This window comes from Astatotilapia calliptera, chromosome 7, assembly GCF_900246225.1.
Source record: "Astatotilapia calliptera chromosome 7, fAstCal1.2, whole genome shotgun sequence".
Lineage (NCBI taxonomy): Eukaryota > Metazoa > Chordata > Actinopteri > Cichliformes > Cichlidae > Astatotilapia > Astatotilapia calliptera.
In genome coordinates, this window is record NC_039308.1 from 64,604,564 (window position 1) to 64,631,489 (window position 26,926).

General features: G+C 37.4%; 1 protein-coding gene and 1 long non-coding RNA gene across 3 annotated transcripts; both read right to left on the minus strand.

Annotated features, from left to right (window-relative positions):
* Positions 1-12: 12 nt before the first annotated feature.
* On the minus strand, positions 13-7,027 carry LOC113027105 (thromboxane-A synthase-like). 2 transcript variants are annotated; one of them, XM_026176593.1, is made up of 15 exons: positions 6,941-7,027; positions 6,774-6,809; positions 6,551-6,669; positions 6,184-6,277; positions 5,972-6,024; positions 5,714-5,810; positions 5,479-5,595; positions 4,738-4,826; positions 4,506-4,654; positions 4,163-4,293; positions 3,721-4,071; positions 3,548-3,636; positions 2,591-2,728; positions 1,587-1,749; positions 13-1,113 (listed from the first exon to the last, which is right to left on the minus strand). In XM_026176593.1, exons 3-15 carry the CDS (start codon positions 6,643-6,645, stop codon positions 1,009-1,011), a joined length of 1,671 nt encoding a protein of 556 aa, XP_026032378.1. In that variant the 5' UTR covers positions 6,646-6,669; positions 6,774-6,809; positions 6,941-7,027; the 3' UTR covers positions 13-1,008. The 2 variants fall into 2 exon arrangements, with proteins under 2 accessions (XP_026032378.1, XP_026032377.1); XM_026176592.1 differs by having other exon boundaries at positions 6,551-6,696.
* A 5,044-nt stretch (positions 7,028-12,071) lies between these two features.
* Positions 12,072-13,072, minus strand: LOC113024912 (uncharacterized). Its single transcript, XR_003272746.1, has 3 exons — positions 13,013-13,072; positions 12,784-12,881; positions 12,072-12,481 (listed from the first exon to the last, which is right to left on the minus strand). It is a non-coding gene; the product is annotated as an uncharacterized LOC113024912 (long non-coding RNA).
* Between the last annotated feature and the right edge of the window lie 13,854 nt (positions 13,073-26,926).

A 26,926-nucleotide genomic window follows, 5' to 3' on the forward strand; every position in this document is an offset into this window, starting at 1 on the left:
GCGAGAACAATATGCAACACAGGAGCTTTATTTGATGACAAGAAAAAACGTCTATCAAAAGTGACATAAAGTGACACAAAAAGACTAAACTGAAGATGCCAAAATATTCATAAAATTATTTTCTTTTTTGCAGCTATAAAGCGGGAGGCTTAACTTGTCTTTGCCATTCCTGGCTGTTTGACAGCCTTTTTACACAAGTAGAGCCTCAAAACACCTTGGAAAACCTGCCACAGTTTTTCATCAAAGTTAAATTTTCTCAGTTGATTCTTCCTCTTCATGCAATACCAGGTTGAGACATCACCAGTATTGATTTTGTCATGCTGTAGAGAAAATTTGGATCAGATGTTTTGTCTCTAAAGAGTCATGAAGGTTGTCTAAATGGTACAAGATAGATGTTTTTACACCTATTTTTACTGATAGACAGATTTTTATTTCAATACAGAAAATTTCACGTGAATATAAAAACTGCAAATTTTTCTAAATGTGTTCTTTTCATTATTTGCACAATTCTGTTTACAACCAGCACTGAAAATCTCAGCATTGGGAATGATATAAATGCTGCATGTTGCAATTCCTTTCATTGTCTGTAGAGAGTGCTCGCGCCCAATGTGTGTAGACACTGTGTACCAATCCACCTGAAAGAATTTAGAATGTGCCAGATTAAATCAACTTTGCTGTCAAAAAAGATTTAGTATTTTATGATTTGCAAAAAGTAGTGATTTCATCCACTTTATTTGTACGTGCTTTAATAAAGAATAATATCAGATATATTGTCATGTTTCATTTCTCTCATTCTCAAACAGTTGTAATCACAAAATTACAATTTATATGTGCCTGAGAAACATTTGCATTAATTATCAGTCAATCCCTTATTATATTTAAGTCTAAATATTTCAGTGTTGCATTTTTTCAAACATCTACCAAGTCCTGACTATAAATGAAACAAGTGCCACTGAACTGATGGACATACAGTAAGAGATTGTTATGTTTCAGTATGGTGTAAATGATTTAATCAGCTGATGACAGATGAGCTCCTTGTTCTCTTCTTGTGATTTTCACAAAAACACCATTTTTGGGTCCAAGAGTGCTGGATGACTTCAACTCAAGAGGGACCTGAAGATAAAAAGAGAACATCTTCCATATATTTGTGTAAAAATATCTTAAAAATGGAAGCATCTGACAAATGTGTATCTAACCAGTAGTCATAGGATTACATGGCTATTTGCAGCTTATGGCAGTTTCAAATGTCCAATAAACTCCAGCATAGTCATTATTTGCAGCTGATAATACTGACAGTCCAAAATTGTATATGACATTAAAGCAAAAAACAATTAAAGGACATGTGAGAGTAGTTTTTGGTCATGCTTCCACTAAAACCTAAATTTAAAGATAGGTTTTCTTACCGGTGGTTACCTTACGGCATAATATACAAATATATTGATGTTTTCAGTTTTTTCAGTGTAATTCACAGTAAACAGTGGTTGTAGAATTACATGCTTGTAGTTATAAATTCAACAGTCTTACAGTTATCCAGTGTAGGAATTACTTTAATGAAAATGTATGGGTTTTCTCTTATTGCATCCTACCTTAGTATCAGAACAGGCTTTTATGCTGAAGTTGTGGAACAGATGCATTAAAGCCATTTTGATTTCAAGCTGGGCGAGTCTCATTCCCACACAGTTACGAGGGCCAGCTCCAAATGGTAGGTATACGAATGGATGTCGAGCGGCCTTGGCCTCTGGTGTAAACCTGGAAAACAACAGCAAGTTTTTTTTTTAAAGAAGAATGAAAAGCATTGGAAAATAAAGGAAATCCCATGCATGCTTCAGTCCCAGTTCCAAAAATCTTTTACAGTGTGTAAAGAAAACAGAATGCATTGATTTACAAACAACAAATCCAGATGCTGAACTGGCCTGTCTGCAGTCTGCACCTTTTACCAACTGAAAACATTTAGCACATCATGAAAGTGCAAAGTGCAAAAAAGAAGTCCTAAGACTGTTGAGCATCGAGGGTCTTATACAGTATCAGACAAGAATGAGACAACATTCTTCTCCCAAAGGTCCAGCAGCTGGTCTCCTCAGACTGTTGTTAAGAAGAGGGTATACTACTAACTGGTAAATATCGCAGTGTCACAACTTCAAAGCTGCCAACAAAAACAACAAGAGCAAATGTTGTTTCATGAAATAATAAAATGTCTCAGTTTAAATGTTTTCAGTCTTGTCCTATTGTGAATGAAATATATGTTTATAAGATTTGTAAACGCATTGTTTTAATTTACATTTTACACTGTGTCCCAACATTTGAATTGAGGTTGTATTTGTGGGTTGCACGTGTTATAATGTCACTACACAAAAGTGTTTACCACACCTTAACAATTGTATTTGTACCACTGTACAGAAAAATATTCCATGTGTATGTTGTTAATATACAGCTGTTATTCGTGTTAATAAGTCAACATTTGAATGGCTGTGACTCACTTCAAAGTTAACTTCAATTGGTGCTATTTTTAAATGTGAATTTTCGGCACCCAGTCATTATTTCAGTAAACACAAGTCAGTCTTTTTACTCGTTTCAGACAGAACTGAAGCACCTCTCAGGAATGAACTTCTCAGGCTCGGGCCAGTGTTCTGGGTCATAATGGAGGAAGCCTGCAGGGATATCCAGTATTGCTCCTTTAGGAAGTTGCTGACCATTCACCACACAGTCATGTTCTATTTCTCGTGCAAACCTTAGTGGGACAAAATATGACAAAAAAGATTGTTTTACAGAATCCAAATACTGTTTTCTTTATTCCACACAGTTATAATTGGACTCAGCATATTCATAAGAGCTGTAACTGTCAGCATGAAGTGTTTCCCCACCACTCTATTGACTTTAGCTGTCATTTATAGTTGCGGTCATGTCCTCCTCTCTGTTTCTCTGTACTTGTGTCCATTTAAGGAAGATGAGTTTAAGTGTACTGATAGTTACTGAACATATTTTAATGCATCTGCAACCAAATATGAACAGAACCTGAGCCTTAACGTCCCAAAGTCAGAAAACATCTGTATTATTGAAATGCACTAATGTTGGATCTTGCAACCGCGTCAGTAATTATAATAATGATGATGATAATAATAATAATAATAATAATAATGACGATAGAGTTTTTACCGATGATAGGATTATGGCTATACCCCATGAAAAGCTACAAACAAACAACTTTTATTTGTCACACACACAATCATAAAGAGTACAACATGTAGTGAAATGCTTGCATTGGAGCTTCGGACAGGCTGCAAACGTAGCTGCGCCATTCGAGGGCTTTGGGGTTTTTTGTTTTAGCATGGGGAGTCTAGCCAGGACCCTTAATGAATAATGGGTGGAAATTGAACTTGCAACTCCTGCTCCAAAAGTGTGTAGTTTTACTACTACACTATCTAGCTGAGACAAACAGTTGATGAATGTTTCAAAAAAAAGCCAAAACTGAAAATCTTCCAAAGTCACAGCATACTACTCCAGGCCCCACTGTGGCCAACCTTCATATCCAATTGACATCCTTCTTTACCTGAATCCAGGAGGGTAGAGGCGTAATGCTTCACATATAACCATGTCCAAATACTTCAGCTCCTGCACATTTGTGTAATCAGGTGAGTCCTACAAAGCAAACAGCATGACAATCAATGACTGTCCACAACTGCATGAATCAAAATAGATCAGAACCAACTGTAAAACACTCACATGTCTAGTGTAGAAATCATCCACCTCTTTCTGTACTCTGAGTTGACATTCAGGGTGGAGGGCCAAGAGGTAGCAGGTGAATGCCAGAGTGTTGCTACTGGTTTCATAGCCTGCCAGGAGGAAGATTACTGCCTGACCAACAATCTCATCCTCAGTCATCATCTTTTTCTGTGGACGCCTGACAGACTGCTCCTGCTGGCTCCCGTTTTCTTGAACTGTGCCTGAAGACTGGGTCTGCTGGTTCCTGACATCAGTCTCATGAGCATCGTTTGATGTGTCAAAGTGCTCCAATGACACACACTCTTCAGTGGCTCGAGCATCTAATATCAGCTGAAGGAAGTCTCTACGCCTCTACGTGTAAAAGAAATAAATAAAAATGAAAGGAAAAGGACTCTTTCAAAGCAATGCACAGATTTGGGAATGTTGAAAATCTGAGATTCACCTGCTCAGGAGGCTGCTCCTCTCTCTGTTTGATGATTTTGTGAATGCTGTTAATGAAGAAATTATTCATCTTGTCTTGTCTTTTGCTGGGTATGAACCTCGACAGAGGAGCCATGATGGAGGGAAAAGCAACTAAAGACAGAAACACACAAATCAGCAGAGAACTGCATACACAGGTATATCAACAAAAATGCTTCATACTCAATACATAGAATTATTTATCATGCTTAACTATAACTTTAAGGAATTCCCCACATTACTTTTTATTTTCTTTGCCCTCATCTTGTTTTATTATTGTCCCATTTACACATCTCAGTTTCATTAATTTTATAATAATGACTCACAGAAAAGTAACAAAATAGGCCTGAAGAAATTATTGGTGAAGGCAATCTGAGCGTGTTGGACAAACGGGTCATCTGGGTTGTTCTGCGAGTCCACCTGAGTTGCAAATGCCACACTGGCAATAACATCCATGGTAAAGTAGCCAAAGTATCTGAAAGATGGCATGCTATCAGAAAAATATGAACAATGACAGAAAAAAAACACAAAAAAATATTATTTTAATTTTTGCTTTACCTATGGATGTCAAAGGCCTCTCCTGACTCAGCGTGGACATTCAGATTCTTCATCAGGGCATCAGTGGCTGTTTTGATGAGCGGAACCATCTACACTCAAGTGGAGAGATAAGGACAGATGTAAACCAGCTCTATATACTCCAGTGAATCATCATAGGTCCATAAACATAGAAAATGGGGGAAAGGTAGCTCCATAAACACAACAGCACAGACACTTAAACTACACATATTGCAAAAGATGCAGACATGCAGTAACCAACTGCAAAAGTGAACGCTGGGTGTTTAAAGGTTTATGAGTTCCTTCTGGTCACAAAGAAAAATATTTAACTTGCTGACCAGTTGAAATGAAGACATAAAGAAGGTACAAAGTTAATATTAAATGTATTTAAATTTACACTTAAATGATACAAATTATGTATTAATAAAAGTTACAAAGAAACACCAGCAAGAACTGGATGTTTAGCTCTTTTACCAGAAACTTTGAGGTTTTTACTTCCTCATTTCAAACATTGTGTAAGCTAAAGATGGGGGCGATGTAAAAATAAATAACAAACACATAAATTATTAAATTTGTAAACTGACTTAAACAGGAGAGAAAAAAATGGCACTGAGTTTTGGATACACACAAGATTCAAATCATTCTAATAAAAGTCCTCAGCTTAATTAAAGGAATCTTGTTGATCTTCTAGTTCATATCTTATCTTATCTGTCTTGGATATATGAGGAATCTTTATTTTCTCACTTCTTTCATCTTGGCAGCACTGAAAGATGGGGTCAGGACGCTCCGCACTCGTTTCCAGCGTTCATTCTTTAACTGGAGCAAGCAATCGGATATAGGCTTTTTGGCAAACACAAATCTCTGCCCAGAGAAATAAGAGAGCACAGGCACAAAATGTGTAATAACTGCTCAGTTATTTGTGTGAGAATCAGAAATAAACTCGCATCATGCATCTACATGCTCTATATAATGTTCTCACCCTTCTATTAGGGAAGCTGCTGAAGTCCTTCACCAGCACTTGTCTGAGCATATCAGGGTCTGCTACCACTACCACTGGTCTGCGGCCCAAATAATACCTGAAATATGCAGCGTATACTTTAGTGACCAACCAAGTGTAAAGTGTCATCTCGTTTCACTCTGTAGATTAATCGATAAACTCAAAAAACTGTAGATCGTTTATAGAAGAAAAATATTCACAATTTCAGTAGTTGTTGTTGTAGGATGTGCTTTTACTTACCCACATACTTTACCATATGTTTTGATAAGATCATTCAGAGGTTTGAAAAAACCCTGAAAAGAAGAATTAAAAAAATACAGTCGATGTAACAGTCAGCTGACAATCTTTTAACAATGACACAAAGTAGGAACAAGGACACCATCCCTGTTTGATGCAAAATCAAGCAGACATTGAAGGTAACTCTGGCCTTCCTTTGTTACACTGTATCTTACCTGCTGAAACATGAATAAGTTGCCAAAGAAAGGCACTGGCTTTGGATGTTTGATGCCACATCGTGAGAGGACTGAGAAGGGACGGACTGAATACCTACAGGCAAAAGTGTTGAAATGTGTTGTTTGTAGGTTGAATGAAAAGAATTTGTGTCAAATGCAGTAAAGAACAGAGCTCACCTTTACCTGGATTCTGTCTAGAGTTATTGTTGCATTCGTTTGCACTGTCTGCTCTATAAAATGTCAATGTATGTGCTTTATGGCACTGTTTGCCATAAACTGTTTGCCTTATGACACGAAAATATAAGTGACCTCATTTCTACTGAACAATGAACATCACAAATAAGCCACCTAACATTTATTTACTCACCAGTAGAGGAGACCAAGAAAAATGAGGAAGAGTGTCACAGATATCTTGCTGGCCTCAGTGTTGAATACATTTAGAAAGTCACCTGCAGCCTGCATGTTGGAAAATCTTCTCTCACTTTTCTACCATGAACAGGACAAAAAAGGCTCCTGGAGTTTAAAACAGCACAAAATAATTAATTATACTAAAATTATTGTCGAATATCTTTGTCATGGCTTTCACTTACGGTATTTTAAACACCAAAGCTGTGTAGTAACTCCTTCTGCAAGGGAAACAAACATATGACAGTGATCATACATATTGTCAGGCTGCTTTGTCTCTAACAGATTAGCCGTACGGTTTCTCCCAAGACTTGTTAATTTTTGAAGCTTTGTTTTAGCCTTGAGAACTCACCTTAAGAGGAGTTCCTAATGTATCCACCACTGTTTTGTGTGCACAAATGTTAAACCACGGGTAAAATACTAACTACATGCATTGCCTCACCACATCCATAAATGAGACAGAAACCACTCCCACTTGTGTAGAAATGTGGCAGTGAGTCCAGGGTTCAGTTTTTGTTTTCACTGCATTTGTCTGAATTTGTAATGCAGCTTTTAACCCTGATGTAACTCATGTTATGCTACGCTAGCCAATAGAAATTGATGTCTCTACAACACTGGATTTTTTTGTGATCACAAGATATATTGTTTTTCACAAAGTTCTACTGCTCCTATAGAGAGACTGCAGAATAAATTTATATCATGTCAAAACATTTGTAATGTTGTAGTAACTGAAGAATCCCACGGTAACAAGTCACTGAATCTCCAAAAGTTGCTTCTGTTCATCTGGACGTAGCGTGTTGTGGGAGAAACGTTTCGTCACTCATCCAGGTGACTTCTTCAGTCTCAGCTGACTGCAGGTTTCCCCAAATCTTATAAACAGTATAATGACTGAAACCAGCCCACTGAGGGAACAATGGGCTGGGAGGTCAGTTCCTTAATCCTAATTATGAACACAATTTTTGGAGATTTACTTTCCTGGATGATTGAGAATGCATCAAGAAGTCACTGAATACTTTTTTTGTAACTTTTTTTTTGTATTTTTTTTTTAAAGCATTCTTTCAAATCCAATCTGCTTCCAATGGAAAGCACAGGTCAGTAACCTTGCACATAATTTCAGGCATGGTGTAACATTGTTTTCAGCACAACTATAGCTGTAAGTTAAAACAACGCTGCCGCATTAACAGGAACAAACAATGAAAGCTAAAGAACCAAAACAAGCACAGCAAACACGATGTCCTTAAACTAAATATGAAACACAGTGACACAGAGGCATGATGGGAGACTGCATTTAGCCATGTAGTCATTCACAACACTCCATAATAGCATTTTTTTTTATAACTATAAGGGAGATGTTGTGTTTATTGTTCCTGGATGTTTTTTTGTTTTTTTTACTAAACTTACATGTCAACATGCCAAAAGTCAAATTGAGCCATCACTATTTACAATTTTGTTGCATTGTAGAAAGAACTGGAACCAATTGGATGTCTTGTCTCTGAACAGTCAACGCATCTTTCTGTTTTTCTTTTTTTAATTTTTTATGCTAATTTGAATAGATATAAGATAACTGGTGTCATAACATGATATTGCATTTAAATATTGTATAAGTACTTCTGTTACCCATGCTTTACTTCACGTTTAGCTATTTCGTTATTTCCGCAATTTGGTGACACTCAGCAAAGCCTCGGCATCAGGAAATAGAAAGGCTGTATGTTGCAATTTCTCACACTGCCTGTAGAGAGCGCTCTTATACAACGCTATCCACATCATCTGTCACAGCTGACAGTCTTCTTCACATCAGAGCTTAAGCAGAAAAAAATCCCTTTAATAAAACCATCAATCAAAATTACAGTTTTCCTCAAAATAAACCTCCTTCAAGTTGTGACTGAAATCTTTCAATATCCATTCAACAAGAGTTTTTTATTGTTTCTCTAGATTTCAAACACAAGACTCATCTATTCCTGTCTGCAGGAAAAAATAAACAGCTTTTGAGAGGCATATAATAATAAATTCTAATTTATGAATATAAAACATAAAACAGGCAAGACATCAGAATTTAGTTACACATTGTATTGGGCCGAATTTTGTAAAAAAAAAAAAAACTTGATAAAACAATGCAATTCCAATTATTTGATTTATTTAAGAGAAACAGCTCCATTCACATTGAGGTGAGAGGAAAATGTGTTTTTAATGACAGACAGTGAAAATAGAAATGTGATACTAATGTGTTGATTGGCTCATGAGTAACAGAAAAAGTAACAGATCATTAGGGCGAGCTGGCCATCTGAATTCAGATGACATAGTGTCCTTATTATGCAGATTCAATGACAATTACTTATCCAATTCCTTTGAGGTTTTAAACAAAGCTGACTCTACAAGTTCAAAGTGTTTTTGCGTGTGAGTGTACGCGTGCATGACATGCAGTAATAATCAATTTCAGCATAAAGCATCATGTCACAAACTACAGGATGTGCAGAGGACTGATAGATCTGTGTGCTGGATTTTGCAAGTCAGCTTTTAAACTATCAAATGAATCCATACCACAGTTTCTTTCAAAGGCTCCAACTCCACAAGATCTAGAAAAATCTGGTCTGGCCTAAGAGTGTAACAAGTAAAAGCACACTATTTATCTTTGGCCTAAATGACCGAAGCTTTTAGAGAGCTGCAGAGAAAAGGTCAAAGAGATTGTTCAAGGCAAAGTTATAGCACACAAGAGGATGACATCTGGAGTCAGAGGACGCGTTCTTTTCAGCGTTCATTCTCACGAGGCAGATTTGCACAATATTTCTGGTCTGATAAACATGCATCATCCTTACTGCAGGATGCAGCCAGGCAGGAATAACAATGGAGTTGGAGCGGCACTAAGCTATTAATGGAGAGACTAGCTCAGGAAGAAATGAGGAGTTGGTTGGGTACCGCCTGCTCTGAGCACCGCCAGAGGGCACTGGGAGGCTGAAATGAGACATGATGAAGACTCCCTCTTCTCCCCCCTCTCCTGCTAGTCTGCTACCACTCAGACTGCCTAAAGCCACACAGCGTCAAAGTTTGGTATGTGGCTGAATGCAGCATAAAAGAAATACCGCAGAGATGATGGTGCATATAGACATATAGTCTTACGTACAGGCAAGTATATGGTCTTTTGTTATTCTCATTAAGGTCTGACTTACTTGTTAAACACTCATCATGCATGTAGCAGTGTTTACTACTTCCCCTTTCTCTGAGTTCCTTGACAATGTGCAATTTTCTACCCACAGACCCTTTTAAAACACTTAAAATCTTTACATACTCCATCAGGGTGCAGCCTGAAGGGCAACCTGCAGGAGGGTTTCCATCATATAGTGAATCATAGCCTGCTGTTATATCATTCAGTTCTTCTGTTGCGGGTTTTTGTGTTTGATAAAACGCACAAGATTTTAAAAAATGGGTCAAACTCAAACAGAAATGTATTTCATTTGCAATTCAGACTATGCATGTCAAAGTTTCTCCCATACAAGACAGCCAAATAATCACTGAAGTCCAAATATGTCAGAGTCGCTCAAAATATGAGAAAATATATGTTCACCCAAGCACTTGAGTTAATTTAATAAAATCTTTATGTCCATGCTGATATGGAACATCATGAGAGTTCATATTTTTAATTTAGGATAAAGCGAGTAGCCCCACAGCTATTTGTGTTTTTTACCATAATCACATGGTCGTTCATATTCATAAATATTGACTGATTGCAGACTGCTTGAATCAAGCCCACAAGTGCATCTATTTTAAGGTGCAGGATCCCTGAGGGTAAAACAGAGAAGGAAAACAGGTTTTACAATGTTCGAACCCTTCAGATCTTTATCAAATAACTGTGATGGCTTAGCATTTTTCAGCCATTGAAATCATTAAATTCAATAGTTAACCCTGCGTTACCGTTGCCTTATCTAAATCCTCAGTTGAAAGACAAACGTGCGCCACCAAAAGGGGAAGAAAACATATCAGGCACAAAGGAAACGACGCATGCAGCTTTGGCAGGTTATTCCAAGAGGGCAGACCTTGGCATAGTAACAGCCTGAATGCTGGCAGAGTAGTCTCTGTGAAGTGTCATGTCTGATGCTTAATGAGTCCAGGTAAAGTGTTTGCTGTGAGACAGGGGCAAGGGAACTAATGAAATCCCTTCCACCCTGCTTTCAGAAGCAATTACTTCAAAATAAACGCTAACCACCAGACGACATGTCAAATAATGTCTAACAGCTCAAAGCAGGAATATAACGTTGCCTTAAAAATTAACTGAGATTCCCTGAATCCGTATTCAAAGGGGAACCCCCAAACTTTCCAGAGACGTTCCAGCAGTGCGAGGCAGGAGGCATCAAATTGGCTCTGTATGTTTAGATGAACCTCTTGTCTGCAAACTGAGGTTAATTAATGAAGTCATTTAAAATAAAAAGGGAAAGGGAGGGGACAATCCAAAGACATCTTTAGTTTTATTTTTTTCCTAATGCGTTCTTTAGCAGGTCGCATTTGATGGAGACAAAAACATCCAATTACTGTGTAAATAAAGTCAGCTGTTGTGGCTCTCCCTTTTATGCCTGATTTGTCTTTGTGTTTGGGCCTTTATGTTCCTTTGTCCAGGTTCCCCTTCCAGTCAGTGCCTGCCAGGCTTCCTGGTCTTAACCGCTTACACGGTAGCTGCATCCTGGCTTATTTACATTACATTACATCCAATTTGAATGAGGCCTGCTGAGAGACGAAACACACAAAAATAGGCTGGATACAGTGAGTGTGTCGTAAAGCAGAGCACAGAATACTCGCAGCATCTTTGGTTTAGCTACCATAGCCGCATGTTTTTGTTGGGTCATCAAGAACTGTTATTTGTATAAATGCATATATGTGAAAAACAGTCTGAGAGCTTTGGGTTTTGCAGTCTGCATTGTGTGCAAGCTGGAAACAAGACAGACATCACAATCAGAAGAAAATAACCCTGTGACTGTGGAAAATGGGTCAGATAAGAGCTTGAATGGACTGTGATACCAAACATAAGAATATACATGTAAATAGAAAACTTACAGATCCAGCAATCTGCATTTTTACAATACCAAGAGATTAAATAACTATGGTATTTTAAATGTTCAAGTTGTCTATCACTGCAATCCAATGTAATGCATTTGTAGCTCTTTATTTTAGGGCCTGCAGCTGTATTTGGTTTAATCTCTGTGCACTAAGAAGCAGAAGCATCAAGGAAAAAACACAAAACTCTCTAAAAACACACATCAGACTAGCCAGACTGTCCAATGGCAGGAAGTATGAATATTGAATAGTGCTGGATAGTAAACGAATTCCAACATTTCTCTGCTGGATGTGGAAGTGGGAATCAGTTTTCCATGTGGATAATGGAAACAAGCTGTACACGGTGGTCAAAACAATCACACAGGCCACATTTATTTTCAGTTTCACTACAATGTGCGGTATTCGAAAATATGCCATCATTCAAGAGTTTGAGAAATAATTATTATTTTGTTATTTATTATTACAAGTCCTTATATTAGCTCTTTGTGTCATTCTAGGTAGAGAAAAAATGCCTACACATCCAACTGAAACATCCAGACATGGGTCACAACTGAGCAAGTGAAAGTCTAACAGACACTTACAAAAGCACTGAGACGCCCCTCACTCGTTTGAGTGTTTCTTTGGACATTGGCTCCTTTCCCCCAGATTTGCTTGTTTGTTTTTTTGTTAAGTCATTTGACACTGACAGCATGCTGACATACACAACAAGGAATTAGTTTAAACTGTACCTCTATGCAGTATAGCTCACCTGGCTGAGGAGCAATCCGTCCATAAAAGACTTCTGCAGGGATCTGGGTTTGAGTCTGGAATCTCCTGCACATTGTTCTCTCCTTACTTTCCTGTACTGTCCTATCTAATAAACACCAAAAGCAAATCTTAAAATAAATAAAACTAAAAGGAATTAAATCCATGCAAACAAACAAACAAACACAAAAATGAAACAGTTGGACAGGCAGAAAATGGTGTCTTTGGTAATGTGATTCATACAGAGCTATGGGCTAAAAACTAACAGCATAGCTTGCTTATCATGGTTTGCAGCATTTCCTTAAAAATTTGAGGAAATGGGACAAGTTTAGAAAAAAGAAGAAGCGGCATGCCTAAAAACACCATCTACAGCTGATACACAGTATCAAAAAGCCATGTCCTTAATAAGACCTGACGCAAGACGCATGTGACTCTTCAGCTGATCCATCTATTTGCTCAGGTTCATTAGAAATATTCTCAGTCAAAGGGTGGCCAGCGAGAAGTCATTCCTAAGGAAGGGAAACAGGAATAAAAGGCAAATTACAAAAGACCTGGACTGCAGGACAGAGGTACCAACAGTCTATAGCATTCTGCAAAACACAGTGGACTGCATTTCAGATCTTAATCCACTGTGCAATACCATCTGGAAATTGCTGGACTGGCAATGGCTTCATTCTTCAGCATGACAATGATCCCAAATACCCTGCCAGTGCAGTTAAAGCATACCTGGATAGAAAAACACACAATGGAACAATACCAGTCATGAACTGGCTCCCCATAGGCTGAGCTTCACATTAGTGAAGCCATATGAGACAGAGCATGGAACAAAAGGCAGAAAACATCCAAAGAAGAAAACATCCCTAACCCTAACCCCCTACCCTACAAAAGGCAGAAAACATCAAGAAGCCTGGAGAACTTCTTGAAGCCTGAAGTTCTCCAGGCTTCAAGAAGCCTGGAGAACTATTCCTGAAGCCTGCTTAAAGAAATTCCAAGCTAGCTTGACTAAGAGAGTTCAAGCTGTGTGAAAGAATAAATGTGGTCATACCAAATATTTTAGATTTGCCTTATATAATGTATTCTTATTAATGTTTCATTAAATTACAGCTTTTTTTCTACATTGTCAGACGATATGGACGACATCACGACTATGAAATATGATTTTGGAATTATGTGGAAACATAAGTATCCACTGTGTGCTTTGATAAAAGTTTGCACAGTACCTGAAATTGTTTGTGTTAACAGGATAACAACATCAAAAGCTAATTGGTGGATTTTTTTTTTACCTTCACTTTGTTTTGCTATGGCAGTGTTTATATGCAGAAAGTCCAGTGATTGTAGTAGTCTCCATTATGGCACGGCCCACTCATCCAAGTGAAGAGAAACAACATACTTTAAACAATAAAAGCCAATAAATCTACACTACGTTTATAATTCAGGAGAATATTGGAATTAAACGCAGTATGTAATTTTTGAAAACCTACAAGGGGGGGAAAGAAACTTTCAAAGCAAAGGATGCCTTCAGACTTAATAAAAATAAATTATGAAGCATTAAAATACATAAGGTGAAGATAATGAAGATAATATTTTGCTTTGATCCATGTTTTGCTTAAGGCTTAATGCTGTCGGAGGCTCGGTTTATCTGATGATAAAATATAAAAGAAAAATGCTTTGACCTCACCAGCCAGTCCCAATTATAGAAAAAAATGAGGATCCAGCAAACCCAGCGTGTCTCTCTGCTCTCCTGACAATTATACCAACAGCTAAACTGTTAATTAGTCTAAGCAATCACTAAAGGTGTGTGTGTGTGTGTGTGTGTGTGTGTGTGTGTGTGTGTGTGTGTGTGTGTGTGTGTGTGTGTGTGTGTGTGTGTGTGTGTGTGTGTGTGTGTAAAAGCCAGAGCACTGGTGTGTTTGGAGCTTGTGGTGCAGGGATTGATTGTATTTTTGTTTGGCAAAAAAAACAGACAAAGCTGGTCACCATGTTCACTAGCTAGCCACCCTCAGGTCATCAAAGCAACAGAAAGCAATCAAGATAGTGATCTGAATGACAAAAACGCCAAGTTACCTATCAGGTTTAAAGTACAAAAAGCATCACATCTGCCTATCAGGCCATATGCCATACAGATGGGAAGGGAAACAAAAGCACAGAGGAGCAAAGTTGCTCTGGGGAAAATAAAATAAAACAAAAATGGGGAAAATGGCTAAACGAGGTTACGTGAATCTCATTTATGTAAAGCTATTCATGAAAAGTCACTGCTACACACGTACACCCACATTAACCTAGACAGTGTCTTCATGAAGGCATGCATAGTGAATTGTTCCAAATATTTTTATTAGCATATCAGAGCTGAGTTTTTACAGACGCCTAATGGAAAACAGGAGACACTGACACTGAACTGACACTAGCTGAGGTATACACACACACACAGTCTGGTCACACAGACTCACACTACGTACTCAACTAGGACTGAGTCTGCCAGTGGACTTTAGTGGGGGAGTCTACGTTTGTTCGTTGTTCTACAAGACCTTGGATTTCATTCTGAACACAGGCCATAATCCTGTAATAATATCATAAAAATTAACATTTCAATTATGGTGTTAAGAGATGCAGCTGATGGCTGCTGTGTACATCGGTAATGAGCCTTTCTTCTCAACCCCACAGTCATGTATATACACTAAGCTAAAGGGGAGGAATGATATGAATAATGACTAACTAAGCTGAAAAAGAGAGTAAGTTCCATTCTGTTTAAGACAGTGTAATCGCTCTGTAAAAGCCAGAAATCAGAATTAAATAAAACATGTAATAATTAAAATGTAATATGGTGCTGATGGTAATGATAGAAAGCACTGCAGAAACTACTGCTAACATTGTTTTTTGACTGGCTGATGCATAAATAGTAAAGTAGTGTTTTTAAAGCTCGTTGCTGTGCTACAGAACTGATGTTAAACTATGGTAAAACCATATTGTGCATAATTTAAATAGTATCTATAAAATCGTTCTTTTCTGGGAAAGGCTTATCATCATTTGGTAACTGTGAAAGTTCATGTGGGTGTAGACTTAATTTTTCAATATCTTTATAATGTTCGCCCATTTGTGATGACGTTACAGTGAGAAAAGTCTTAAACAAATTTTCATATTTTCTTCCTACTGAATAGAAATCAAATTTTTTTTTTATGATGCTCTTATAAGAAGAAAGTGTACTTTATTGGTCCCCGTGGGGAAAATCCCTCTCTGCATTTAACCCATTCACTCAGTGAAGCAGTGGGCAGCCATTGGGCACCCGGGGAGCAGTGTGTAGGGACGGTACCTTGCTCAGGGGTACCTCAGGGTAGCTGTTCAGGGGAATCGAACCCCCGACCTTCCGATCATGGGGCCACCACTCTACCTACTGAGCTATCCCTGCCCCTAGTGGATTTACAACTGAAATGAAGGGCTTCAACACAGCAATATGCTGCCATTGTTTTTGTGTACTTTTCAATAACAGGATGGCTGCAGATAAAAAAAACAGGATGTAAACTATAAACAAGGAAAGAAAGTACAGATAATAAAATGAGGAAAAACAACAACAAACACATTGACAAAAAGGAGATTAAGAGTCATGTTTCCAATATTACGCTGAACTGTAATTGCATTTGATTGCATGAGTGAAAATAATGTGTTTTATCCTGTATTCATTGAGCATGAGGATGTGTAGCTCAGATTTTTGTGGATTCTTTGGGGAAAGGAAAGCTTATCTAACAAGGTGTGGAGCACAATGCCCGTTGACATTCAAAACATCAGTCACTGCTGAATAACCTGACATTGTTTGCAGGACCATTTAAGACATCAGAACTAAAAAGACCATGGGTTTCCCAGAAGTCCCTCCTTTTTCTTGAGAAGTCCTTCTGTGAGTATTTGTGAAAAACAGTGAAGCCAGAGCCTTTTCTGTTTATGCAGCCAGTGTACCAGGGGTGATGGTTGCTTTGCCCTATTGAGATAAGATCTGTCTAGGTTTATGCTGCCGGTGTGAATAATGCATTTGAAATGATGAACCCTCCCTGACCAAGAGATGGACAGAAATAACACTGACGTCAGACCTGAGCCTCGTGGCACCAGACGGCGCAAGGAGAGGATATAGAGGGGATATTAAGCCCGCAGTGCTTCTCAGGGATCAGCTACACCTCTCAGCCTGCTTGTCTGTCAGTCAGGGGGGATGCATCTGTGTCATGCTCTCCCTTTCTCTTGTCTTTTCATGGTGACGTGACAGGCATCTGTGAACACCAGGGAACAAAAAGGAAAGGCTACTCGCTGATATGAAATGGAGCTGTTGATAAACAGCTTTTTTGATAAACATCCATAGAGGCAACATATTTTCTACAAGTGTAGGTTACTAATGGCCTTTCACATCAGCCAGTATCACTAATATAATTTTGACCAAGCGTATAATAAATATGACCTATACGTTCAATACAACTACTTCAACTGAAGGTTTATGTCTAATAATACCAACCAAGGTGATTATAGTTAACTAAAATGAAACGAAAACTAAATGTGAAAAAAAAAAATTAAATAATAATAAAAACTGATGAATTTTTAAAGTTGGAAAATTAACACAAATAAAATGAAACTATAGAAGAAAGAGTTTTAGCAATTCTTAGTTTGGTAAAAAAAAAAAAAAACTGATATCTACAACACTTTGAGAAATGTTCTTTTTATTATAATACCTGTACCGATTTTAAATATTACCTCTGACATATGACGTCCAACAGTAAAAAAGAAGAAGAAAAAGAATTATTAGAATAATAAAAGATTAAAAGGTTCAGATGCTGATTTTTATTTCCAAAACAATACTTTATTTAACACATTTTTCATTGAACTATTTACTAAACTCAGAGGATAGAAACAAAGTATCAATCCTGCTGCACTCGTACTGATGCGATATCAGTGCTTTGGTATCAATCCTAAAGATATTTGGGTCGATCCGCCCACCTCTAACCCAAAGTCAGAATGCACAATCACTCCACAAATCACAGTACACTAAATAATTACTCGGTTACCTCGAGTAGCTAACTCAGCCCACCGTTTTCCTTTTTGTCTCCTATTACATGATTTTCACATATGCTCCGATATTTTGAAATCCAAGGTCAGAGATCAAAGACTAATGCTGAGAGGTGAACTGGAATCAGCCAGACTCACTGGAGGCTTACTCAAGTTAAAGAGTTCAAATTTATATAACTGATATCACTGAGAACCTCCAAAGTGCTCTTTTTTTCTAGCCTGCCAGGATATGATAATTTCACATAATTTCAATAGAACAGATTAGATGAGACTGTAAGCGTTTGAAATTTGTATTTTTATTTCTCCCGCTGTCTCTCTCCCTCTCTCTCTGGTATAAAATATATTCATTCATCTCCCAGGCCAAATTTCTCCAGCTGAAGATACTTCCCATTTTGATTGAACATTCAAATTTTACACATCTTCTTCGAGGCTGCTAATTCAGCATAATTAAATCCTGTATGTCTGCAGATTCGAAATAGCAAACTCTGACTAAATTTGCTCAAGGCAATTTGATATCATGAAATTTCTTTGCCTTGTTACTCCAGTGTAAATCTATATCATGTAAATGATTGGTATTTATCCTAATAAGTAGCAGTAAATTGGATATTCTCAGATTTCTGTGACATCTTTCACCTCTGGAGGTTTGCTTTATTTAGCCTGGGTGTTCAAACTCTCTGTGAAGCTACTTTAGCATTTTAATCTCAGTCTTTATTAATATTTTTTGTGTCGCCCATAGGCAACAGATTTCTAATAAGACAGACCAAACACAGAACATCTACCTTTTTATAGTATATAGAGATCAGCTGAAATTCAAAAGACTTCAGAACCAGAGGATGGAGCAAATATGTTTTTCTCTCTTTTTCAGTTCTGAAAGGCTGTGAAATGGAGAGCAGTGGGAAGCAAACACTAGTCGACACTATGTAAAGAGAGACTGACCTTTACACATAAAGAAACCAAATCTCATTCAGGTGACCTTGAAAGTGGCAACAATTCACAGAGGTTGGATGTAACAAATGTTCTGAATATTGCTCCGAAAGAAACAAAGAAATGACTATAGCCTCATTTGTGCAATAGTCCATTCAGACAAAACCATTCGGTGCAATCACAGTCGGCAAAAGCTCCGGGTTCTCTTGAGAGGAAAAGCAGCAATAAGCACATATTTACTCTTTTCCACATCAGGGGGGAGAGATGCATACAAAATTGGAGCGCATAACTAAGTCTATCTTGATCCATATTTCTATCAGGGATGAACCAGTTAAAGCGGAATTGAAAACGAGAGATAGACACGGAGAGAGTTCGCTCAGAAAGCTCTCTTTGTGGAGACTCCCTCCCCTGTGCGTGGGGAAAATGAAGCATTAGAGTGTGTGCTGGCATGGCAGAGAAGAGATGAAAGAGCATCTGACTCCAGTCGCTGAGATCTCCTCCTCCCATGTTTGATCCTGTCTTCTGGTCGGCTGGCTGCCTGAGAACAACGTAGAAAGTCAAGGCCTTGTTTGGGGCATTAGCATGAAGGCAAGGACAGAACAGCTTTCATAAGCTAAATATGTCCTTAAAAGCACACAGAAGGTACAATCACTCATATCTCCAAGGACAATATTCTAGCATTTGGCCTGATACAAGACGAACTAAATAATTCCAATCCATTAGTCTATCACAGATTATACAACGTTAAAATTTGCTACAGAAAACAGTTTAGCCAAAAACCAAACGTCAGATGACTCGTGTGTTCATGTAAATGAACTATTGAAGATTATTATTATTTACAACAACTAATTCAATGTCAGGTTATTTCATGTGTTTGGAAATGCTCTCAAAAGTGTTACAGAATCATAAATCATTCAGGGAAGGACAAAACAGCTCTGCAGAAAGTATTTCCAATTAAACTGCTTATATAGCTAAGCATTTTTAAATCTAATTTTTAATGGTAGAAGAGCAAGCAACATCATCTGAACATTAAATTAAATGACAAAAGGGTTGAGTTGAAAATCATCGTGGTGGACCAGTAATTTTATTTTTAGCTTTAAAATGTCAAATAGACACAAACAAGAATGTGCAAATGCGCACATTCACACTGTGTAACCACTTCACCTCTGTGGTCAGCAGGGTGATGAGACAGGAGAGCACAGCCGAGAGGAGGTTATAACGGTGCAGCCGCAGTGGTAATGCATTTTATTTATGACAGGCGCCTCAGGACTGCAACCTATCTGCACTCAGAAGCTTATCACAAGGGGCGTCTGGACTAACGACACATGGACAACAACCACGTAACTGTCATAGGCAATTACAAAGGAAACAGTGAGATTATAATGAGGGACTGAGTTTTATTCTTCAGGTAAATGTCAGTGTCTATTCAGGCTAATAGCAATTCCAGCAATACAGGATATTAAGACAGGAAATGCTGCAAGTGTCCAAAAGACATGCTATTCTTTGTTCTTTTTTTGGTCTTCATCGTCTCTGCTGTGGCGAACTCTATTTAAATCACTGACACTGTACATTAGCTGTTAAAATGCTGTGCCTCAACAGCTGAATGAGATGGGTGCAAGATAGCAAAAACTGAGTGTTGGGTCACAAAAATGATCATATTTAATATTTTGTGAAAACTCCTTTGCAGAGAAACTTATCAAATAAATGCACAACGTGAAATATGTAAATGCAGGATTAAATAACATTTCCTCTTTGCTCCAACGTCGTATTGCCCAGAGAAAGTTAGTGAGATGTTTCCTTGTGATCTATTTCCACTCGCTGGATGGTACAAAATTGGAGATGATAGGTACTCTGTGAATTTACTATACAGTATCGGCATTAAAGGAACCGAACTGTGCTGGTTTGAACTGTATTCTGATAGACATACATACATACAGAGATAAACCCAACAATCATATGACCCCCTATGAGCAAGCACGTTGGTGACGGTGGGAAGGAAAAACTCCCTTTTAACAGGAAGAAACAGGAAGAACCTGGCTCAGGGAGGGGCGGGGCCATCTGCTGCTACAGGTTGGAGAGAGAGAAGGAAGACAGGATAAGCTGTGGAAGAGAGCCACTGCAGGCATTTCTTAACCACTTAAGCCCCACGCCCTGGGAGGAGATCACGTTTAATTGATTGGTAATTTATTTCAACATGTGAACAATATACAAGTACATTTAGAAAAGAAATGAGAGAAAAAAATATATATACTATACAAATTACATAAAAAAAAAAACCATTCTGATTAATTTACATGTTGAAAGGGAGTGGGAAGAAGTATACACTTATTTAATCCCACCCCTGTCCCATAAATTATCAGTGAATATTTAGTCAGCTTCCTTACTGATATAATTTGTAATAAAAATAGTGAACAGATTTCTGATATACTATATACTATAATATCACATCATGAATTTTTTGTTTGTTTGTTTTTAAATAGAGACATTCACTTAATTTAAATATTTTCCTTTTCTTTATAGATCGAGAAGATCATATTTTTATAACTCTTTTTGAACAGTTTTATGTTTGGACATTGTTTTAATTCCATATTCAGTTTGTTCCATAGTTTCACTCCTTGAACAGAAACACAAAAGCCTTTTCTTGTAGTACGTACCTTCATTGTTTTGAAGTTACAAAAACCCCTTAAATTATAACTTCCTTCTTTCAAAAAAAACATACTCTGAATATTACCTGGCAGTTCTTTATTTTTTGCTTTGAATAGAATTTGTGCTGTTTGGAATTTCACTATATCGTCAATTTTCAATATTTCAGACTGCAAAAATAGTGAGTTTGTATGTTCCCTATAACCTGCATTGTGGATGATTCGAATTGCTTTCTTTTGAAGAGTAAAAAGTGAATGTAATGTGGTTTTATAGTTATTGCCCCAGACCTCTGCACAATAGCTTAAGTATGGTGAAACCAGTGAACAGTAGAGAATATGAAGTGATGTTCTGTCGAATACCTGTTTTGCCTTGTTTAGTACTGCAATGCTTCGTGATACTTTGGAATGAATATATCTTACGTGAGCTCTCCAGTTAAGTTTTTCATCTATTATTACCCCCAGAAATTTATTTTCACTGACTCTTTCAATATCAACACCATTTATTTGAATCTTTGCATTTGTATTTAAACTACTATTTCCAAATAACATAAGTTTAGATTTATTCAAATTTAATGATAATTTGTTTTTATCAAGCCAGAACTTCACTTTACTTATTTCATTAGTCATATCCTCCAATAAATTCTGCAGATCATCACCAGAGCAAAAAATGTTTGTATCGTCAGCAAAGAGAACCATTTTTAATACTTTGGACACTTTACAGATGTCGTTAATGTACAAGTTGAAGAATTTTGGACCCAAAACTGACCCTTGGGGTACACCACAAGCAATGTCCATACATAAGGAGCAACCACCATTTATTTTCACAAACTGCTTCCTGTCACTTAAATAACTCCGGACCCAATCTAAAACTACCCCTCTGACACCATAACGTTCCAGTTTTCTTATTAATATATCATGATCTATAGTGTCAAATGCCTTTGTCAAGTCTATGAATAACCCAGCCACATATTGCTTTTTGTCTATGGAATTTGTGATGTATTCTATTGAATCTAATAGTGCCGATGATGTTGATCTGCTTGATCTGAATCCGTACTGACTCTCAGTGAGTAGTTTATGTTTATCTATAAATTTTTCCAGTCTGTTTTTAAACAGTTTTTCAAGAACTTTTGAGAATTGAGGTAGTAAAAAGACAGGCCTGTAGTTTGTGAAATGGTGTTTGTTTCCAGATTTGTATAGAGGTATAACTTTTGCTATTTTCATTCTGTCTGGAAATCGACCAGTTTGAAATGATAAATTACAGATGTATGTAAATGGTTTTATAATAGCCTCAATGACTCTTTTAACCACTATCATATCAATATCATTACAATCCAAAGATTTGTGATTTTTACATTTTTTGACAATTTCAAGAACTTCATTTTCATCAACGGCTGTGAGAAACATAGAATATGGATTTCTGTCAATCAGTGTATCGGGTTTTTCCTGTGCTTTCCCAGGATGAGTGATTGTTCTTGCTAAATTTGGTCCAGCAGTTACAAAGAATTCATTGAGACTATTTGCCACAACATCCATATTGTATTCTTCATGGTCATTACAAATGAAATACTTGGGATAGTTCTTTTGTCCAGTCCCACATTTTATAACACTGTTCAGGATTTCCCATAATCTTTTATTATTATTTCTATTTATATCTAATTGCTTCTTATAGTATTCCTTTTTACTAAATCTAAGTATATTAGTTAACCTATTTTTATATCTTTTGTATCTGATTTCAGCATCTTTAGTTCTCGTTCTTAAGAACTCTCTGTATAGAGCATTTTTCTTTATACATGCATTTTGCAGACCTTTTGTTATCCATGGACAGTCCATATATTTCTGTTTCCTACTATATTGCTTTATTGGACAGTTGGTATTGTACAGTAATGTAAATATTCTAAGGAATTTATTATAAGCACTATTAACGTCCTGTTCCTGATATACTTCACCCCAGTTTTCCTTCAATAAATCTTTTTTAAATGCATTCATTCTTTCTTCTGTTCTTACTCGTCTGTACTCTTTTTTACTGTCCATTTTATTGATCTTGTAATTCCTATCATAGATTGTAAAAATTGGAAGATGGTCACTTATGTCGTTAATCAGGAGTCCACTTACAGTCTTATTTTCAATGTCATTTGCAAAAATGTTGTCTATGAGAGTTGCACAATGTGATGTAATCCTGGTAGGTCTAGTAATTTTAGGGAATAGGTTCATACAGTGCATTGTGTTTATAAATTCCTCAGTGGTTTTATGTTTATTTGGGTTTAGCAAATCAATATTGAAGTCTCCACAAATGAAAACTTTTTTGCGAGCTATTTCAATAAATGTTTCTTCTATCCAGTCTTTAAATGTCTCAATACTACCTGGAGCTCTGTATATACAGCTAATGATTACATTTTTACTTTTTTCTTTACAAATTTCAACTGTAATACATTCTAGTACATTATCGATCACCATCGTCATCTTTTCCACCACATTAAATTTCAAGGATTTGTCCACATACAAGGCCACTCCTCCTCCTCCTTTGTTTCGCCTAGTTATAAATGTGAATTCATAACCCTCCAGTTCAAAGTCTGTTCCTTTTTCCATATTGATCCAAGTTTCTGATAAGGCAATGACACTAAATGGATGTGAAAACTGGTTAAGATATTCTTTGATATGACTAAAATTAGCATAGAGACTTCTACAGTTAAAGTGGATAATTGATAATTTATTCTCAGTTTTAATCCTCTGATTGTAGTCTTTATTTGTATAGTAGCAGCAATTGTTATTGTTAGATGAGAAAAAGTTGTTGTCTGGATCTATTTCATATTCCAAGTCGTGTGTATTGTGATCCATATAGTTAAATGTTTTCAGTTCCAATTGATCATATTCTGCAACTGTCTGACTGATGCAGCTGATTCTTCCAGATGTATCTGAGTTCTTCCTTCCAGTGTGTGTCATAAGTGAGTGTGTGGTTGTCTGTTACCTTGTTTGCCGTCCAGATCGTGTTGCTCACTGATATTTTTCGAGATCCGCCATATTTTTAATGGTCAGAACTTTGGCTTCCTCTGGTGATCCGTTTAGTTTAATGAATATTTTGCAGTTCGTCGTCCAAGTGCCTTGGATTTTTCCCAGCTTCTTAAGGTGTCGCGCTTTTTTGGCTATTTCAGCGTTGTGTTTGGTTAGATGTTCATTGATAAAGACATTAGATCCTTTTAATTTTCTTCCTTGTTTCAGCAGCGTAATCTTGTGCTTTCGATTTACAAACCTTAATATAATAGCCGGTATGTTGCCGTTCCTCCTGGGAAGAGGGTGGCATGCTTCGACAGAGTTACAGTCCAGGGCAATCCCTTTGGACCGCAGGAAAGCAGCCACCTGTTGTTCCGTGGAGCTAATGTCAAGCTCTCCAGGTTCCTCGTTGCTGTCAGCGGTCACCGCCTGAGCGTATGACCGGGGTTTAATATGGAGCCCAGTGATGATGACGTCGTTTATCCTGGAGTATTGTTCCAGGTCAGCGACCTTACTTTCCAGGTATGCAATCTTTTTATCTTTTTCGGCATTTTGGATGCGGAGGAGCTTTACCTCCTCCACAATTTCAATGATATTTTTCTGCTGCAACCTGATAATTGGATATAAGACGGGGTGAGAAATATAAGTCCAGACATGTGTGGTATCCACAGAAACCTCTGAATCTCAGCTAAAATGTCACATAAACCATTTCTACAACCACCAAACACATCGAAAACAAGCCATGATTTAACAAGCAGTTACGTAAATGCGCAGAAGACCACTAAACAAACAAAACCGAACTGGAAATTCTCCAGACTTCATGTAACCGGCTAAAGATAGGCTGGTTAGCTTCCAGAGCTATCACTGAATCCACACATGAAGTTTCACCACGATCAGACCAAAATTCACTGAATGAGCCGCAAAAGAAAACCACAAAAACACACAGCAGCGCAAATGTGTAAGACAGAGATTGGCTTACCCTCTGCTGTTATTTTCACTGGTAGCCGGTAGCCACGTGATTATCAGTAGTTACCATGCCTACCTAGCCATGCCTTCAGAGCCGTTTTCTGTCAACAACCTCCATTTTAGACCCACCTACAGACACGTGACTGGACAGAAGCCACAAGCAGCAAATTTGGGCCCACATGGGTTTTGGAATTGCAACATCTGATTGGTTGAAGTGACGTGACATGGCATCATTACTTTGATTCTATTGGCTAAACTGATTAAAAAGAGGTGTCAATCATGCAAACTGACCAAAAGAAACCAAAGTTACAGCCCCTCTGAGTTTAAAGGGCCAGAGACCAATTAGCTTCATGTGCACTGCAGAAAAGGGCCATTACCATGTAAATGTGTGGTTAATTCTTCAAAAATATATTTTAAAAAAAAGCATTTTAGGCCTGTTAATAAAATTTATTAATTTCTGCTCTTTAATACCTAAAAAATTCAACTGGCATGGTGTCCAGTTGCGTGCCAAAATTGGACATTTTTGTACAACCTCTGGATATTCATGTATTGACAGGGCTGTAATTTTTCACTGTTTCACTTTAGAAACATAAATCTTTGCACAGATGATGTTTATATGTTGGTTACTGAAATCCTGGAACCAAATGTAAGATAAGATAAGATAAGATGACCTTTATTAGGACAGAGTTTGTAATTGCAGAGAAATAATCAATTAAATTTGGGCATTACATTTTTGAGCAGGAAGCTCAGAAACTCCCTTGGGGCTTAAGAGGGTAAAAACAGAAATCCCTGGATAACATGTAATTGGCTACTTCTAACAAAATTTAGATTACATTTGGCCCTAAAAATCTAATAAATAAATAAATAAATAAATCCAAACATGGTGTGTAAGATACTTATTTACCTTGACCTCCAATAACAATGTGTGGAATCTTGGAAACATTGTTGACCAGGATACATCCTGTCAGTGAGAACATTAAACAAATATCTGGGCCTTCTGCTCATTTTTGCTAAAGTTAGAACCATGCTACCTCAGAGTCCATTTTTACAGAGCACAAAGAAACAGCAACAGCTCACAGCAGAATTACCAGCTAACTTAGGAACATGGACAGCATGCAGACTCTACACAGAAAGGTTGCAAGGTTGGTTCAAACTTGGGACCCTCTTGCTCTGAGGTAATAGTGCTAACCGGTGCACTATTGTAGTTCCAGATCAGAGCAGAGCATTCATGTGTTTTTTACTACTGTAAGTCTCTATTATAGTAGCAGGGACTAGAAAAGAGTTCATATTTCTTCTCTACTGGCTTCTTTTTTCTTTTCATTCAACGCCTGTTAAATCCAGAACTGAATTTGAAAGTCTTCCTCTCACGTACAAAGTCCGGAATGATCCCCCCAACGTCACACCTTAAAGACCTTTTAGTATCCTATTATTCCAACAAAGCACTTCGCTGTCAGACTGAAGGCTTACTTGTGGTTCCTAGAGTTTACAAAAGTAGAATAGGAGGCAGAGTCTTCAGATATCAGGCCATCACCCCATAGATCCAGATTTAGGAGATTGACACACTAAATTTAAAATTAGGCTTAAACACCCTCCCCTTTTTTTTGATAGAGCTCATAGTTAGAGCTGGATCAGGTAACCGTGAACCATTCCCTAGTTATGCAGCTATGGGTTTGGGTTGCTGGAGAACTTCCCATGATGCACTTAGCATTTATTCTCCACACAATCCAATGCATTTATATGTCACTAATATGTGCGAGCTTTGTCACCTCTCTCCTATAATTTGTGTTTTGTCTTTCACCTCTCTGTGCTTTCGCCTTTTCTCTTCTCATCCCTAAAATAGTCAAACTGAGCTTGATCTCTCATAACCCAGTGCACTTTAACAACCTTAAGAAAATAATTACTGTCAAATTTCAAGAATGCATCCTAATGCTGTATGCTGTGTTTGTGGACCATGTTCCTGTTGTGTGTCTCAAATAATATATTTCTCCTCTACAGTA